General features: G+C 41.9%; 2 protein-coding genes across 2 annotated transcripts; one reads left to right on the top strand and one right to left on the bottom strand.

The window, feature by feature from the left end:
• Positions 1-326: 326 nt before the first annotated feature.
• On the top strand, positions 327-7,194 carry gcfc2 (GC-rich sequence DNA-binding factor 2). The gene is made up of 18 exons (XM_070970153.1): positions 327-726; positions 1,268-1,369; positions 1,541-1,756; positions 2,286-2,534; positions 2,632-2,711; positions 2,979-3,139; positions 3,334-3,517; positions 3,859-3,982; positions 4,069-4,120; positions 4,316-4,413; positions 4,580-4,779; positions 4,857-5,001; positions 5,111-5,232; positions 5,370-5,446; positions 5,737-5,803; positions 5,905-6,051; positions 6,167-6,303; positions 6,623-7,194. Exons 1-18 carry the CDS (start codon positions 414-416, stop codon positions 6,753-6,755), a joined length of 2,607 nt encoding a protein of 868 aa, XP_070826254.1. The 5' UTR covers positions 327-413; the 3' UTR covers positions 6,756-7,194.
• A 2,443-nt stretch (positions 7,195-9,637) lies between these two features.
• On the bottom strand, positions 9,638-19,049 carry LOC139337344 (saccharopine dehydrogenase-like oxidoreductase). The gene is made up of 12 exons (XM_070972295.1): positions 18,759-19,049; positions 15,818-15,930; positions 14,705-14,785; positions 13,909-14,038; positions 13,677-13,726; positions 13,446-13,576; positions 12,474-12,591; positions 11,935-12,054; positions 11,713-11,769; positions 11,483-11,594; positions 10,427-10,508; positions 9,638-10,221 (listed from the first exon to the last, which is right to left on the bottom strand). Exons 1-12 carry the CDS (start codon positions 18,955-18,957, stop codon positions 10,131-10,133), a joined length of 1,284 nt encoding a protein of 427 aa, XP_070828396.1. The 5' UTR covers positions 18,958-19,049; the 3' UTR covers positions 9,638-10,130.
• Positions 19,050-19,165: the final 116 nt, after the last annotated feature.

Raw genomic sequence — 19,165 nt, 5'->3', positions numbered from 1 at the left:
GATAAGCACAAATATTGCTCAGCTAACTTTATTTTTGCTGACATTTTACCACATAAAATATCCTGAGCCAAAAGACATTATTCATTTCTTCTGAGTATTACGCTTAATTTAGTAGAACAGGTGACCTGACTGGTAAATAGTAGGGCCTACTTTACAGTTCACTACCATGTATGAAAATGTTTTAAGTGACAATGTCGTTAAAAAAGCTGAGAAATGTAAAATGAATGGAAAGTTTACTTTTTTTGGTTAGCTCCCACACACTCCATTGCTGACTACATAGACAGTAGTGCATTGCGGCTGCTTTACGTTACATTTGCGACATCATCAAACGATTTTTGATGTAACGTAAGTTAGCGCGAGTTGCTTCAAGTTTACAACTTAGGTGCCAGTTATTTGTATGCAAGTATAGCAAAATGTTCAATAAAAAGCCCCGGAGGAACTTTCGGCAGAGAAAAGCAAACTCCAGTGAGGACGAGGACGAGCAGAAAAACCACGGAGATGGAGAGGAAAATGACAATGCTCCAGTTGTGGTAAATAAGCCGTTCAGTCTGGCCCAGGGCCGCGGCATCTCTTGCAGTTCCAAGCGGGAAGCGACGCCTCCCAAGTCGGACAGCAGTGACGGAGAAGACGGAGAGACGTTGGCAGTGCCAGACGAGAGAAAGAACGACAGGGATGGGATTAAGAAGACAACAAACTCCGTCCTCAGTTTTTCTGACGACAAAGAATGTAACTAAGTATAACTATTGAGTATAACTATGGTGTTTTGTCGTCAATATTTAAATAGTAGATACAGTCAGACCGAGTTCAGCTAACGTTAACGGTTAACGTACTCAACGACAGTTGACGTTCGAGCAACGCAAGAGGAAAAGGAGAAATGAGATGAATTCGAAATTACTAGCAGGAACGATGATTTGTAGTGTTTTATATTGGGCTTAAAATAATGTAGATATCTTGACTATATATATATATATATATATATATATATATATATTTGATAAGAATTCTTAGTGAGATATGATTTAACCGGACAGTGTCAACATGCCCAGGCCTTTCACGTTCACTTCCGGTTCTCTGCATGTCAATTATTTTTTTTTGTAAATATTTTTCATTGATAGCAAATTTTTTAGGTAATGTGAACAACTAAAATATGCTATCAATGTAGATGGGTCCTGTGTCTGCTATATGAGTGACTTTGTTAAAGGGGGTGGCCCTTTGTCAAAGTTCAGATTTTGATCATGGATCTCTGGTTTTCTTTTTCCTGTCTTAGCTGAGGGACCAGCATTTAAAGTGAAGAAATCCTCAGATAAAGCTGTGCTCTTCCAGGTTAGTAAGAAGAAGACTTCCTCTGCCAAGACCACCCACAGCACAGGTAGGTACCCAAATGGTTCATATTAGAAACATTCATGACTCTTCCACACTAGCAGGTCACTGTGATAGATGTCGCACCTGTTGAAAATGGTTAAGGATTTTCTAATAATGTGATAACATTTGCCAGTGTCATCATTTTTGGTATTGCATGTCTCCCTCTGCTCTCTCCAAGCCCCAGCAGGTGGACATGTCCCACCATCTGGTTCTTTCAGGCAAGATTATGACAGTCGGGCTTCACCACATGCTCTGCACCATGATGATGATGATGATGAAGATGAGGGAGATGGTGATGCTGACGGTGATAGTGATAGTGATAGTGATGAAGTTGGTGTCAGGTCTCCCTCAGTCAGCTCGACCTCAGACTCCAGCCACTCTGCTATTAAACCAGGTATGTGTTTCTGTGGGTGTCCGCTGTATGTGTGTGTTTTAAATCCACAGATGGTTATTGGTCTGTGCAGGTTTAAGGTTTTAGAGAACAGACTAAATCAACATTCATTATGGAGGCTTCAGGTTCCTACGTACATAAACATACAACGTACATACAGTCTGGCTTTATCATTGAGATAAATAAGGCATTATCAGACATTGTTTTGAGAGTATAATTGCAGTGTGTTAGCATTATTGAATACCAGATAGGAACAATTTCAGAATGTTCTGTCATCACTACCAGTGAGGAAAATATATACAGTAACATAGATGTTTATGTCAGCATTTCCAGCCATGTTAAGAAGTCAACTGACTGTTGCTACAGACTTGCTACCAGTATTGCATATGAATAATTGGTATTTATTGTGTGTACTATTACTATTGGTGTGTGTGTGCGTGCATGCCCATGTATTACTCACATTGTGGGACATAAATCTCCATGCAACCTTATGTATACTTGCATTAATGTGTCCATCAATTTGTCTTTACAGTAGTTATCCCGAATGCTGAAGAGATCCAGGCAGCCAGAAAGAGGCGTCAGGCCATTCGAGCCCAGAAAGAGTTCATTCCCCTGGGTAGAGATGGCCAGAGCTCCGCTGGTAGCACTCCAGATCACTACAGCAGGGACGATGATGAAGACAGAGTTGATGATGATGATGATGAGCCAGATGACCATGAGAGAAGAATTGAGTTTGCCCCACGATTGAAGAGCATCAGGGAAAGGATTGCTGAGAAACTTGGTATGAGAGAGAGGCAGAAAGGGGAGGTGGGCTGAAGAGGTTTTGCACCAAACTGTGGGAGTGTGAGGTGGACAATATGTGTTTGTGTGTAATCTAGGAGGGAGTGATGGAGAAGAGCAGGAGCTTTGGGAGGAGACACAAATTGGGAAGGGAGTCAAGACATGTCCAGGAGAACAGGTAGGAAGAGATCCTTCTTACTTCTTTTCCAATTTATTTATTTAATTGTTTGTTTGTTTCTGTTTTTTCCTCTTTCTTTCTTGTATGATTTCTTTGGGGCTCGTTCTTTCTGTATGGATCTCGCATCCCATGTAGCACAAAACTGCAAAACTGGCCACTCTCAAATGGCAGAATAGTCTCCTTTTCTGAAGACTCAGGCCTTCCATCAATACTCCCCTCTGTTCTGCAGCTTTGACATCTTTTACCCTTCTCTTTTCTTCTCCTCAGAGCCCATCTGGCAGTGAATCAAGCCACTACAGCAGTTACAGCAGCAGCAGTTGCAGCAAGCCAGACAGGCGGAGACAAAAGAAGAGATCAGCGGGGGTCAGAATCCCAAAGACTCTTCCTCCCATCAGTGTCTCAATGGTCAAGAGGAGGATTGCTGGAAAGTAAGTTTCTTCTTGCTTTAGTAGTCTTAATGTGACATCACATAATCAATTTGACGTAATAGTGATAACATTCATGAATCAAATATTAGTCTGATAAGCCTTGATGTTGTATTAAACAATATTTCTGAATACATTTTTCTGGTGTTCTTGTCTGTTCCTCACTTCACAACTCTCTCTAATATTTTTTTCTCTAGACTAGACTCTCTGAAGGAGGTGCACAGAGCACGGCAGGCAGAGCTGCGGAGGATGGAGGGCGATGTGGAGAGTGCTAAAACCTCAGCAGAGACTCTGGAGGAAAGTTCCTCAGAGAGCCAGCTGAAGTTTTACAGGGCCATGACCCTCTATGTCCACAACCTGGTGGAGTGTCTACGAGAGAAGGTCAGAAATGAGTAAATCTGTTCGGTCAATCTCCTTGTTAACTATACATAAATGGTGTTGTTTTCATTAATGTATAATCACCTGAAAATAAGAATCATGATTTGTTATCTTATAATGAGCCCTCTATATCTTTTTAAATGATGGTGAATGGTTTAACACATTTGACATTAAATACACATGTAATTCTGTTTGATCTCTGAACTGTCTGTCATAATCAGACAGTTTGTTGAACAACAGCTTGAAACAGGTTTGTCCCTACTTCTGGGCAAAAAAGGATCAAAACTTCTGAAGATAAACTTTGATAATTTGATGACTGTGGATAAATTGTTGATTTTTGGCAGGTTGTTGAGATCAACTCACTGGAACTGGAGTTGCACACTCTGCTGTCTGACCAGATGGAGGTGCTGTTGGTGCAGAGAAGACAGAGGATCAAGGAGCAGGCTGAGAGCCTGCAGCAGCTCAGCTGTGAGTAACATCTGTGTGTCTGTTGGTGCGTTCGTGATCGAAGTGTAAATGTACAATAAGTCTCAAAATACATCTCGCTTTTTTAGATTCCACAGATGAGCAGAGTGGAAACTCAGGCAATGGAACAGAAACTCAAGGGTGAGTTCGTCTTTGAGTATATTAAATATACTCTATCCATAAACAACTTGTTGTAGCAGTATATAAGAAATGCTTACAAAAGGAATTTAATCAAATTCACTGCAAAAGTGTTCAATAAGGATGTAGAAGGTCTGTGAAAAGGTGTTCCACTCTACTCTTGAAAAGATCTTTATATATTTGTTTGACATGTTGCAGCGAGGCAGACATTGTTGTTAAAGCTGAGCAAGACTTCGATATACCTGAAGACACACAGCTTTCAGCAGAGGAGGAGGAGCAGCTGCAGAAGAAAACAGGTGAGGTGGAATTAAATCTGTTCAGCTAAAAGCTTCAGACTGTAGACCAGTACTTTATTTGAACAGTGCAGCATTAACAGTATTAAAAATTGTCAGGCTGCAATAGAAGTCTGTACTCTGATGCCTTTGTTGCTTTTTTCACTTCCCTCTCTGCTCCCCTCTCCAGCTGATATCCTCTTGAGGTCCCAGGCAGTGTTTTCTGACGTCCAGGACGAGTTCAGTGAAGTTAAGAAGATTCTATCCCGCTTTGAAGAGTGGAGAAGGTCTTACTCCGACTCTTACCACAATGCCTACATCTCTCTGTGTCTGCCCAAATTGTTGAACCCCATCATAAGACATCAGTTGCTGGCGTGGAACCCACTAAAGGTACATGTGGACACAAGCCCAGACTAGCTTATACATACATGACATTTTGGGTCCAATGTAATTTGTGTGTGTTTCAGGGTGATAGTGGGGACTTTGAAAACCTCCCGTGGTTCACAGCAGTGGAGACATTTTGCCACGGTCATGGCCATGAGGAGCTGGAGCACACAGACAGACAGACACTATCTAATGTCATAGAAAAGACTGTCCTACCCAAAATAACAGGTAACACACACACATATAAGCATGCTCTGATTTTCCTTGTTGCTGCCCTCTCATCTCTTTAACTGCCTACTCCTGTAACTCCTGTCTGTTTTGCTCTGTCTTTGTTCAGCCTATGTGGACCTGGTGTGGGATCCCATGTCCTGCCATCAGTCAGTCTGTCTGTCTGATGTTTGCCACAGACTGAAGGAGGACTATTCCATCTTTGAAGGAGAGCAGAGTAAACCGGTCAAGGTAAAGCCACTTACATGTTAGCCCAGAAATCATTCTACTAACAATAAGTCACGATATGAAAGGCCATGTCAACCTACAATATATATGAATACACAGTATATGAACACGTTTGCGTTGTCTATTTATGTCCCATGCAGATATTAATAGAGGCGGTGATCGGCCGACTGAGGAGCTGCGCAGATGAAGATGTCTTCATCCCTCTGTACCCCAAAAAGTCAGTTTCTTTTCTTGCCTCTTTCAGTTTAAACATTAAGTGATTATTTGAGTGACAGGTGTGATGACACCTCAGTGTCATCCTTGTGGAAGTCAGTGTCACAAATAATGACGTGTCTAACCATTAGCTCGAGCTCGTATACGTGTTCTTCCTTCATTATGCCTTGCCCAACATACAGTACAGATTCATATATGTCTCTGCTCCCTGATGAGGTAAAACTGTCAATCAATGACCTTTGACGTGTATTATCTAACAGTCAGGCCAATCACAACAGTTTGTTTTCTGTCCAGGTTCCTAGAAGACCGGTCGTCCCCTCAGTGTCACTTCAGGGATCAACAGTTCTGGGCAGCCATAAAAGTACTACTCTCAAATAAAGGCTTTTTTAAAAACACACAACTCAGTCTTTGCAAGTGAGGAGGTACTGTTTGTTAATCAGAGCTGTTTTGTCTTTTTATCAGCTGCTAGGGAACATGGGGAAATGGGATTCGCTGCTTCCTGAGTCTGAGTTGAAGGAACTGATGTTGGACAAACTGCTGAACCGATACCTGATGATCACCCTGTGCAGTCAGACGCTGCACAACAGTGCCATCCATGCCTGCAGAAAGGTGTTTGCATTCATCATTTTTAACGTGGAATGCGTGTGTGTGCACTTGCTCTTGATTATGGTCTGGTTGTTTCTCTTGATTAACCTCACACTGCTGTCTCTCTCTCTTTCTCCAGATAGCAGATAGTCTGCCACTCTCTTGGCTGAAAGGAGAAACTGTCTGTTTGCCTCAGCTCCAGAACTTCAAAACCCACCTGGTTCAGAAAGTTCATACCATCTGCAAAGAGCAGCATCCTGAAGACCCAAACACGAGGTAATAACGCGTTTCTGCAAGACAGAAAGGGATTTTGGAATTGCTGTGCTGTCAATAGTCCCAATGAAATGGGATAAAAAGACCACGTCTAAATTTGAACAGACAAAAAACTTCCAAATTAATCGATTTATTTTTATTGCATTTTAAATTGAAATTCTTTATTTTGACTCTTTTATTTATTGAAGAGACTGCATGTTTGTAGATACTTGATGATGCACAAGCTTGACTTTATAGGTTTGTGCAGATATGACTTCATACATTTACAACAAGAGCATAACTCATTTTCTAATCCAGTCTTGCGTGTTCTTGTCTACTGCAGGTCTGCTGTGGTTGAAGTGCTGCAGATTCTGAGCAGAATCAGGTGCAATGACTCCATCATGGCTCTAGCAGATAAATACCACTATGAAGATGCCATCTACTCTCACCAGCTGTTGAACCAAGAAACACTATAAACAACAAATGCTGTGGACTGGAATCAAACAGTAATTCACTGTCATTTTGAATGCAATTGTCAAGGATATTGTACAGCAGGAGAGGAACTGAGTGGGCTCTGCCTGGTGTGTAAAGTAGCTGAACTGGATCACGGGGAGGACAAAATCCAAGAGCCATGAGGTTAATGATTCTGTCTTTTGGTGGACAGCCACTGCTAGTCAGACCAGCACTTTGACCAAAATACACAACGAAATCAATGATTACATCTATAATAGTGGGTGTGAGGTGGTGAATAAAGTATATGGAAACAAATGGTCCAAGTTACTTCCAGGAAACTGAAATATTGTTGGGAAAAGAACTGACCCTCCGGCTACTTTTAAGTGAACAATTTGCTGTCTGTTTTGTACAGGAGATAACTGTATTTTTATTAATAAATATTTGAACTTTCTTATTATATCAAGAGTCTAGATTCTGTTTTCTGTCAGGTTGAAGGTTGTTTATTTATTCAAGCATGCACATATGTCGAGTTGGACAAATATGAAGGTATGGCACAGCCACACCACCATACAGTGGCAAATGACAAGAAAATCATTTTACTAACCATTGCCCATTAGGCAAATTATCACAGGGGCCACCTGTGCTGGTTGCTTGCCTCCACTACATGCACCATAAACACACACGAACATTTCCAGTTACATGGATTGAAGCTTGTGTTCAACTGCGTTTAGCCCTAAATAGATATTTCCATCAACAATACTAAGTCAGGCATGAAGTCTAATAGGATTTCTTGCTGAAGCGTGTCGTCAAAAGTTATTTCTGCCCATTTAACCTTCAGGTTAATGCTCTCTTGAGACAGGGTAGCTTCCCAGCCCTCTGCAGGTAAAGTAAGGGTTGGATGAGCCCACAGAAAACTCCCAGAGTTACAGTGAAATCCAAAGCTACATCTGAAAAATTAATTTGACTGTGCAAAGCCTGAACTACCAGCACTGGCAGGTAATTGACTACAAAACATACCAGCTGAATCAAAATGATGTTAAAAGCTTTTCCCTTCTTCTTGTCTCCTCTTTTCCTCTGCTCCCCCTCCCTCTCTCCTGGACCGGGCTGCTTCAGAGAAAACAAAACTGAGAAGCAGCAGTAAAAAAGCATGCACAGTGTGGGAACAAACCAGATCAATGCAGCCTCATCAATTTTGTCGTCTGGCGTTGTCAACGCATGAACAACAGCCAAGGAGAAGGCACACCAAACCAGAGCACACCGTGCCACCGTGAACTTCAGGGCCTTGAACCTGGGGATGGAACACAGTACAGTGTTGTTCAGTAAATATTACTTATTTTCACAGGTCTGACTTTAACACTGTAGAAAATCAGTTCAAACATTTACCTGATGAAGATCAAAGGATGGACCACTGCAATGTAATGTTGCACACAGATACAGCTCTGGAACATGGGCCGGCCGATCCACACCAGTAACCAATGTACCGACAACAGAGAAGCAAAGCCAGGACTGACATGTCCAAAGCTGTACAGACAGTACAGCTGTGCTGGCAGTCCCAAACAGTAAAGTAATTCACAAACAGCCAGGTTTAGGAGATAGATTTCTGAAGCCAACAGCTCTCTGGTTCCAATGAGCCAAACCACCCATGCATTTGCTGGGATGCCCAGCACAAAGTTACTAAGCAGGAGGATGGTGATAATAGAAAGACTAGCACCGATCTTATCTTGTTGGATGAATGAACATGTCGCTGAAATGTTGAAATGAGAATCGTTCAGTTGAGTTGTGGACATTTTCCCAGTGGTTCCTCAGGTTGGTGTAGAGCCTCCAGCGTCCGCTGCGGTCACAGATATTGGAAGCAGCTGGAAGAACTTCACCTTGTGAATCTTGGGTGTGACAATGCTTGAAGTGTCTCAACAACACCTGTTCCCTGTCCCTTTCTAGCTGAGCACTTGTGGCACAAACTGTCCTCATAGCAAATAATAATGTGGTTGGCATGCAAATAGATTGATTTGGATGAAGACTGTGTTAGTGGAATGAATAAAAGGGTGTATAAACAGAAAAATTTGCAAGAGGCAAAATGATTTTTCTACAGTCATTCATGGCTCATTTGCAATATAACTAACCTGTATTATTTACTAGAAAAATGACATCAGTACGTTTTATATTGTGCCACTAACATGTCTGTTTTTAGGACAAAGGTTTTTTGAAAATATAAAACAAGAAACTTCCTGTGCAAATGAAGCTAAAGCTCTTAGATTTTCTTTTAACTATAAGCTGTGTAGTAGATCAAAATTAACCTTGTGATTAAAATAAGTGGTTCATTTTCAAAATATGCCTTTGTAAAACTCTGTGAAAAAGACACAAGACGCATTTCCCTTGGCAGAGCTGGATTTATTTATGAGGCTCAAGCAAAGCACAACACCTCCCCAAAAAACCCCAAGCATGGCTCATCACGTGCACATAATGCTCAAACAAGAAACAGATTTACAAAAAACCCCTCACTTTTCACACACGCTGAGAGGATCTGTTCAGTTTCATACAGGAGCTTGTGCCGTTTTGTGCACAAAACAACTTTAAGCATATCTCCACAAGGCTCAAAGCAAACATTTGGATTGGTGAATTGTGCAACATTCAGCGACAAAAAGCAAAGGTTCAAGAAAAAAGGATGATTTAGTGATAGTCCAACCATTAAACTGTCAAAAACAAAGAAATCAGGAGTTTTAGTTAATAGGCCAGGCCAGGAAAGGCAAGCACGTATGTGCACACACACACACACGCAGCAGGTTTATTCCACTGAACCAGAACAACGCATGGACAGCTACCATGTTAGTGCTACTTCATGTGTAATGTCTTTGTGCATTTTAGGCTACTGCATATTACAAGGACAACACTGATAGAGACTGTAGAAGCTGACTGTTACAGCTGGCAGTATTTTCAAGTCCTTTTTCTTCTCCTCTTACAACAGACAACATGTTTCTATCCAATCTGAACGCGAATAACATATTTTCTTTCATGCCTGCATTCCAAAATATGAACTGAACCGAATTCTGGCCAAAATTCTTCCATCATTAGCAACAATCAATGTTAGTGGAGAGTGATGTTAAACACACTTTTCCTGTCCTTGGCTTGAAAACGCTGCCGCAGTTAGAATTTTTGTCTTGCAAGCAGAGGGTAAACAGCACACTGGAGTCAAAAGAAAGACGTTTCTGATTGAAAGAAAAGGATTAACACCAAGAGTACAAAAGAGGTGTTAGAACTTAATCTGAAAGTGGACTCCATATTTAGTCAAGGCTCTTGCAATTAGGCTCTCTTCTGAAGTTGGAAACTTCTCAGTTGTTATTATGCATATTTAGTAAGTGCTGAGAAAAACCTGGAGAAATGACATCCAAGAAGGGGCCAAACTAGACGACAGAGAAGTGGATGCCGTGTTTGTTGAGGCGATCGATCAGTGTGGTTCTGGCAAAGGCGGCTGCTGGAGTATATACTCCTCCCCTGGAGAAGAAAGACAAAAATCCGAATTCAGTTCAAACCAAAATTCATTTCATACCCACAACGCAGGATCAAATGACATTTGTGGAATTTCTGAATGTTAAACCACTACACTGTACAAATAAAAATAATTCTTCTGGTTTGTGTATTCATTGACATAAAACATGTTAAATTATGATAAAAAAACCCCCACAGTTTGACTACTTACGTCTTGGGCATGGCTGTGGACTCGTTGAGGATTGTTAGAGCAACCTGTACCATGGCGATGGGCGTGGTCACATATGCGCACTCTGAAAAAAGAGAGAAAAGAGACACGAAAGACACATCAAGGAAGGAGCTGAACAGGCCTGACTGGCTACCTGGGCTCATCTGCCTCGGTACCCAGCCCGGACAGAACAATTAAGCATTTAACACAGGTAACAAAGCTGATGTTCCCCTTACTTCACAGCTATGTTTTATGCATGCTGCTGTTATGGGACTTCTCTTAAAATGCTCATGCGCTTACATATATTTATGATGTTGTGGAGAAGCATTTGGCTTCTCTCTGTGTAAAAGTATCCAATTTGCATATCAACTGGATGGTACAGAAGCGAGTCTTTTGAGAAACAGCACTATAGAGCGGCTGGAGTGGTCTGACCTTGCTGATAAACAGGCACCTGTTTGTAATAAAGAGTGATTTCCAATTATTCGAGTACAAGCTGCAATGTAACCAAACTCTCTTTAGTCTCATATGCGCCTTCTCTGGATGTACATAGAGGTTCATTTGCAAGTAAAAACAATCCTTTGGAAGGAGAGACAAAGACAGATATTGTGCCTGAGTATTTTATTGCTATTCACCTCACCCTAATGAGACAGATTAACAGGTTCCATTTGCCACCACACTGCTAAACTTGAATTACCGCCTTGCAGTTGTCTGCCTCCACCAACAAGTCAAGTTCTAGTTTATATCCATTCCTGTTCAGACTCAATAATGTGTGTCGTGAAGACTTTGAAGGAAACTGATAAAAGTGCTGAAATGGAAGTTCTTACTACGTTGACAGGTGTGATTCCAGTGAATAATTTCCAGTGAGAAACGTGCCGTCTCACTTAGAGGCTCTTTTAGACATTCCCTCAAGGCGTTCCAGAGACATTGCATTGATGGGAACGGGGTGGACGGACAACTACCCTCCTAAAGCCACTACTGTAGGAAGGTATCTTTGTTTTCACTTTTTTTAAATCAAAGACAAAACCGAATATTACACTAGGATTTTTAATTCCCAGTTACCTGGCCCCCGAACCAGTGTGCGGATCTTGGCGTTGGGTTTTCCCTTGGAGGGGTCCTGTCCCTCTGTGTAGCCCTCTCCATAGAAGGCAAACTGGAAGGATGCAGCCTCCATCTAATACACACATGGGCAAACACAAAACAAATATAAAAAAGGAGCATCTTTTTATTTTCTTTTTTTTTTTCATTTCTGAAAGAAAAGCCAGATATATTTTCTGCTGCCAGCACTTCACCTGCTCTCTAGTTGGTCCATCCTTGGAGAAGAGTCCAAAGGAGAAGAACTCTGGGTACTGAGAAGGTGGGTACAAACCACAGACGAATATAAGCGCCTGAACATTTCCCAGCACACAGTATGTGTAGTCTAACCTCTACATATACCTCTTTATATTCAATTCAGTTGTGACATGTAAATTGCATGATGTCATGTGTAATGTTTTAATGCATGCTGTGTTTACCTTGATGAGCAGGTTGCGTCCAAAACTGAACTTGGTTAAGAAAAAGAACATCATGCCAGCAAATAACAGCTTGATAACGTTCCAGAGACCTCCTACTCCTGCATACGCTCCGTACTGCACCTAAAGGTAACAACAACAGATTATTTAACACTCTGCAAACACAGCACAGGCAGTAATACACATCTTAACCTGAAAACAAGGCTGCTGAGGCATGCTTCTGTAGACCATGAGGACTCCTAACATCATTTTGGAATGAAACAAGCAATGTGCAGTTATCTTTCATTTGTCATAAATCCCAGTTTTTCCACACAAACATGCTCACTGCATTGGAAAATCTTGACTAACGTAGCCAAGATCAAAACCAGCTTTGCCCAAGAAACCTTCAATCATAAGATCATATCTGATACAGACAAGGGTCTCCATGATGATTCTCCACTAACAATATATTTTTAGGTGAATAAGAGGAAAATTCACACGAGGAAAAGTGTGAGTAAAGACAGGATGTGAAGAAAGAACGGCAAACTAAATTTAAGACCCACTGGGGTAGCCTTCTGTTCCTCCGTCAGGAAGCGCTGACTTCTCTTCACAACGGCAGCGTCAGAGCCCATGAAGGGCACTGAATACTGCTGGATCTCATTGCTGAAGAACAATGCTCCCCTAGAAATGCGCACACACACACACACACACACACACACACACACACACACACACACACACACACACACACACACACACACACACACACACACACACACACACACACACACACACACACACACACACACACACACACACACACACACACACACAACAGAAAGAAATGCTGAGAAAACACATTTTCAATCATGTGGAAACAGGTAAGGCAAACTGTAGTGTGTGCATTAATGTGTACTCAAGGATTGTGGGATTTTACCATGAGTAAACCCACTGTGATGTCATCCTTTGGCTTGTGGACTGTCATTTATGGCATTATGGCCGACTGAGGAGCCAAGGACACGCCTCGGTAGTGACTTGTCAATAACAAGGTTGCCAGGCTCTGAAGCAAAACCCTGCTTTATCGTCTATTTTACTGTAAATGGGACCATAATTTACAAAATAAACATCATGCTGTGCTGAAGAAAATTATTGAGACCATAGACTCATTAAGAAAATGTTTACTGAGGTAATAACTCAAGACAAGTAGGGTCGTTTCCTCATCAGCATATGTCGAGGTTTGTTTTTCAACTGTCTCTTTAACAAGCGCATTTAAGAGATCTTAAGAAAACATTTCATATTGCCATTGGATTTTTTCCCTCAGGACAGTGTTTCTGTGCTGTTGTGGTTTTAAGAAAGACTTGAACAATTGCGAGCTTATCCTTTAAAGATAGGATACTCTGACGTTTAAGAGTAAACATGCTGTATGATCCTGATTTACTGTGTCTGACAAACTGGCTCTGTAAGTGCTATCGAGGAAAAGTAAAGAATATGATTCATTTTGAAAAAAAGCTAAAAGGGATTACCACTCTATATACCTGCGTTTAAGCTTTGGGCCAGCAGTAGGGAGAGGTTTGTGATTAAACTTCCTCCTGAGACTCTGGAGCTTGTGCTGGTCTGATAAACCGTAGACTGCCGACTGCCAGGTGCCATCATGGACACATCCACCCTGATGGAGGAAGACAGAGAGAGACACACGTAAAAAGGGAGAAAACATGGAGGACATAGGGATATGAATGAACGGACTGGTAGGTAATATAGCTACTTGCCTCAGATCCTGTGCTGAGAGTCAAGAAGCTCTCCACTGCTGTCAGCGTACCTGTGGATGAAAACACACACATCATGATTTAACACAGGCTAATATGACACTGAATAATTCATCAACAGCAACAGAAGGAGAGTGAATGTAACACTGCATATAAGCATCAGAGGAGGCGTTCATTCTTCATGCACCTGTGTGTTTGTGTGTATATGTACGTGTGCAGGTCAGTGTGTGCATACCCTTGAACTGGTCCCTGGTGAAGAGGACTCCCAGGTCTGCAGGTATGGAGTCAAATCCACAACTCCCTATGATGTACACACCTTTGTCAGCTGCCTGGCTGTGGTAGTTCAACTGAATGCCTTCAAGAAACTTTATACAGCCAGACAGAAACACACACATGCACACACACGTGCACACACACACACGCACACACACTTTATCAGCAATGAGCATACACCATAAAACACACATACACTTAATGTCAGGTTATCAAGGTACAGAGTTTGTTTCAGTGAGTCATGCTGCATTACACACACTGGCATCTGACTGTGAGGAAAAACTGCTGTCAGGAAGCCAAGAGAGATCATTTAGTCTAACAGGCTGCACCACGAAAGTCAGCACGTCTCCCATTTAATCCAAACACAAACGACAGCAAAGCCAAATGTTAGGACGTCAGGAGGACAACATCCATGCAATGTCCCGTGACAACAAGCAGGAGGAGAAAGATGAATACAATTCTTACTTGGCAATTTCATTAAAGTCATTCATTAAAGATATTATGCGAAATGAATAGTGTAGAGAGGCAAACTGCGTTAGCGTTTGCTAAATCCAGTTATTGATTTCAAAAGAATCTACTGTTATGTATTGGTTTAAGATTTAGGTCACACCAAAGGATAAAGAAAAATCAAGTACTGCCCTTTAATGCTCTGACATAATGAATATGCTCATTAATGTTGATGGAGAGACGAGCAGTTTGCACACACACACACACACACACACTATAATAAAGAAACGCAGCAGTGAGGGCAGACATACCTGAGGCTCTCCACTGATGTCAATATGGTGGGCTCCGTTCTCCACAGCGGCTTTGACCACTGGCTCGCCAAAGAACCTGTACTACACACACACACACACACACACACACACACACACACACACACACACACACACACACACACACACACACACACACACACACACACACACACACACACACACACACACACACACACACACACACACACACACACACACACAAATGAATTAATGCACTGTTCCAGTTTTTCCTCCTTTCTCTCCTAATTCCCCACAAACTATAGATTTCATCACCGCTAGATCCCTGCCACTGCCTTTCACCTCCAGTACCAATGGTCACCTGCCCCCCAACCTATATCCTATCTCGATGTGCACAACGCCCCCCGCCCCCAGTGTTGCTACTGCAGCAACAAGACACCATCCCTCCCTGGCTTGTGTTTGATGATGCACACTGCAGCTGCACAATCCAGCTCTCTGGGCGAATCTTGTGAAACTCGATCATTGTGCCATCCTGCTGTGTTTTATAGACACACATTCAATATTGCATGTGTCAAATAGTTTTTTGTGGTTGGCTTTCTGTTTGTGGTCTTTAAAACAAATCTTCATTCGGTTGATTGTCAGTAAACTTAAGTTGTACTACACAGAGCAACTTTCAAAGCAAAGAACAATCCTTGCTCCTGATCCTTATAAGACGAATGCTTTAACAGGCCAGACTACTAACCAAGCCGGCAAAGTGTTACTGTGTGCAGCAGTAACTGCAGTGCAAGAACCTGAATGATGCAAAACGTGCAAAGCAGTGGTGGAAACCTACTTTCTATTCTGACTTAAACACAATAAGACTTATTGTGTGCTGTAAGTCAGTAGCCTTCATTGTGTAAATGAAGGCTGCTCTGTGTGTGCGTGTGAAGAGGGAAAACAAATAGAGAAAGAGAGAGGCAGAGAAGAGATAGCTGGAGATAAGTTGACCTACGCTGATGCCAAAGGGAGAAACCAAAATTCCAATGTTCTGAGATGATGTGAGGAAAAATGAGTTTGTGCCATGTGAGAGTAAGTTCTGTGTGTTACAGAGAAATGAACAGAGGGGCACACATTTCTATGCAATTGTCTACTTACAGGCCCCACACAGTTGAGAACAATCACTGCCTGTTTGCACATGGCTGCCAGGGAGTCTGGCGATCCTACATCTGCCACGATGATGTCCACCTCTGTCCTCAGCTCAGGCTTACCTGCACACGCGCGCGCGCGCGCGCACACACACACACACACACACACACACACACACACACACACACACACACACACACACACACACACACACACACACACACACACACACACACACACACACACACACACACACACACACACACAGTAAGCATAGGTGTTAAAGTATATTTTGAACTAAGTGTTTTTGATACAGTTGTCAGAGATCAGTTGTCATAGTTCACATAATTACAAATATTCATGGTTTGCAGGTGGATGTGAATATATAACTACTGTACACCTTTGTGCAAATGCATATCTTTTAAATGACAGAGGAGGAACACAAGACATGCATAAGTGACACAAAACTTGCAAAAACTATACAAGGTGATTTTAAATGTGCTACTGTAACAGTTGAGGCCTGTGGGAGAAAAGAAAAATGTCTATTTAAACAGACAAAATGCAGCTTTTAGTGTTCGCTGAATGAGTGAAGCAGCTAACAGGCTGCATGTGTGCTGTCATGGATGCTCATCATAGTGAGCAGGTATGTTGCACCAGCTGTTGTACACTCCCTGAAGAGAGAGTCAAAGACGAGGGGGCAACAGAATAACTGTCGAATCCTCTGGACACTCAACATTACTGTCATGACAGCAGGATAGCTCTATCTATGAAATGACCAACATGCATACTATATTCAGTAAATATTTGTTACAGTTATTAAGGCAAATTATATTTCTACTCATCTTTGAGCTGAAATGATTAGTCAGTCTATTCGTCAGTCAGCAGAAAATTATCTGCTAAGTGTTTTTATAATTGATCGATCATTGAAGTTGTTTATCTGGCAAAGGCTAACAAGTTTGCTCGATACAGTTTCTCAAAAGGCAAAATTTTAATAGATAAATCAATAAATTGATTAAAAAAAATTATGGATAATGGAAGTAATAATTAGCTGCATCCCTCATTTCTGTCTTTGGACTAATTATCACTGTTAAAACAAAGCTGATCATGAGAAAATATGCTGACTGAAAGTTTGACTGACTAATCATTTACAGTAACTTATCAAGTAGAAATATCAAGTGTTCCCTTCTCTCAATTTCAGCAAGTTATCTCGAGTCAGTGATAACGTTGAGCAATTTCGCCATTTCCCTTTGCCTACGAAACACAAAGTTTAATTGAAGAAAAAACATGCAGCCCATCAGCTTCAACAGACTTGCATTTGGCACTATTTGAGCTGAACTCGTTATTTGAGAAGCTACCCCTCATGCAGAAACAATCTGCTTCAGCTGCGGGCTCTTTTAACAGCCCTGCCTTGCCTACTTCCGTGGTAAAAACCCTACAGACATCACTGTTCAAACAAAGCTGATGAAAATTTAATGACTAATAGTTAGACATTTACACTGTCACATAGAAATATCAACCCTTCCCTGCTCTCAGTTTCAGCAAGTCACCCTGAGTCAGTATTAACAAGTTTCCAAGTGCTTTACAAAGACAACTGGATTTGGTGGAGGTTTCTCAGACCAAATGACAGGGGAGAGCAGGACTGTGTGCACGATTGGCAGTGCTGCTTTGTCTACTTCTGTAGCAACATTACGCTAACATATTAACAGCAGTGGTAGTTTTTAGGTACCCATAACAATTGTACGCAAGTGTGATGTCATGGATGGGGATTGCACAGTGAGCAGGGATGTTGTATCAGCTGTTGTACACTCCCTGAAGAGGGAGTCAAAGAGGAGGGGGCAACAGATAACTATCCAATCCTCTGCACACTCATTATTCATTTACAGTGTCGAGTAGAAATATCAACGCTTCCCTGCTCTCAGTTTAAGCAAGACATCCCGAGTTTTATTAGTGCTTTATGAAGACAACTGAACGTGCTTGAGGCTCTAGAAGACATTTCGCTTCTCATCCAAGAGGCCTCCTCAGTCGTTAAGGTCACATGTGAGTTGCTGACCCACCCTGTCATAAAGTGAGTCGTTAGGGTCACGAGTCATGGTGACCTCAATGATGTCCAAGGTGGGAATGATCCTGCAAATGCCTGGGACCCCTCAGTTAGAACTGAAGAAGCCTCTTGGATGAGAGGTGAAATGTCCTCTACAACCTCAAGCAAGTCCAGTTGCCTTTGCAAAGCACGTAGAAGTACTATGACCTGGATGAATGAGGATCTTCACAAACAAAGTGTTAACGTTGAGCCATTTCCCTTATCTAAGACACACAAAGTGAATTCATGGAAAAACGTGCAGCTCACCAGCTACAACATACTTGCATTTGACATTACTTCTGCTGAACTCATTATTTGAGAAGCTAGCCCTGATGCAGGACTGTCACTTCTAGAAACAATCAGCTATTTTCATGATTGATTATTTAAGTTGTTTATCTAGCAAGAGGTAACAAATTTGCTGGATGCAGTTTCTCAAAAGGGAAAATTTCAATAGATAGATCAATAAATTGATAATAATTGAAAATATTATGGATAATGAAAGTAATAATTAGTTGCATCCCATTGTCTTCTGAGTAATTACCACTGTTAAAACAAAGCTGATCATGAGAAAATATGCTGACTAAAAGTTCGACTGATTAATCATTAACAGTAAGTTATCAAGCAGAAAAATCAACCCTTCCCCGCTCAGTTCCAGCAAGTCATTCTGAATCAGTGATAACGTTGAGCAATTTCGCCATTTCCCTTTGCCTACGAAATACAAAGTTTAATTCATGAAAAAACGTGCAGCTCATCAGCTACAACAGACTTGCATTTGGCACTATTTGAGCTGAACTCGTTATTTGAGAAGCTACCCCTCATGCAGAAACAATCTGCTTCAGCAAGAACAACTAATGGGATCGTTGAGATACATACTGAGAACTGTGGCGGCCTGCTCCAAAACTTTTTCTAGCTTCTGCTTGCTCCTGCCTGCCACGGCCCACTTCAGGCTCCCTTTCGGACCTTCGGACAGAGTCCGGGCCACTTCCTCCACGACAAATTGTCCCGTGAACCCAGAGGCTCCGAAGATAACCAGGTGGTACGGCCTGCTTGAGGTTGTTTCAACACGCGCCATCGTGACAACGAACAGACTGGAGGAGCTGACTGCCACACCTTCACCTCTCAGAGCGACTGACAGGAGAGCGCAGTAGTGCGTGCTCTGTTGACAGCACTGCCTTGTCTACTTCCGTAGCAACATTATGCTAACATGTTATTAACAGTAGTAGTTTCTAGCTACCTAAACAATATATGCAAGCGTGTTGCGTTTCGTGCGTATTTTTGTG

Source organism: Chaetodon trifascialis, chromosome 1, assembly GCF_039877785.1.
Source record: "Chaetodon trifascialis isolate fChaTrf1 chromosome 1, fChaTrf1.hap1, whole genome shotgun sequence".
In the NCBI taxonomy this organism is placed as follows: domain Eukaryota; kingdom Metazoa; phylum Chordata; class Actinopteri; order Chaetodontiformes; family Chaetodontidae; genus Chaetodon; species Chaetodon trifascialis.
This window is presented reverse-complemented; position numbering and strand designations above follow the sequence as displayed.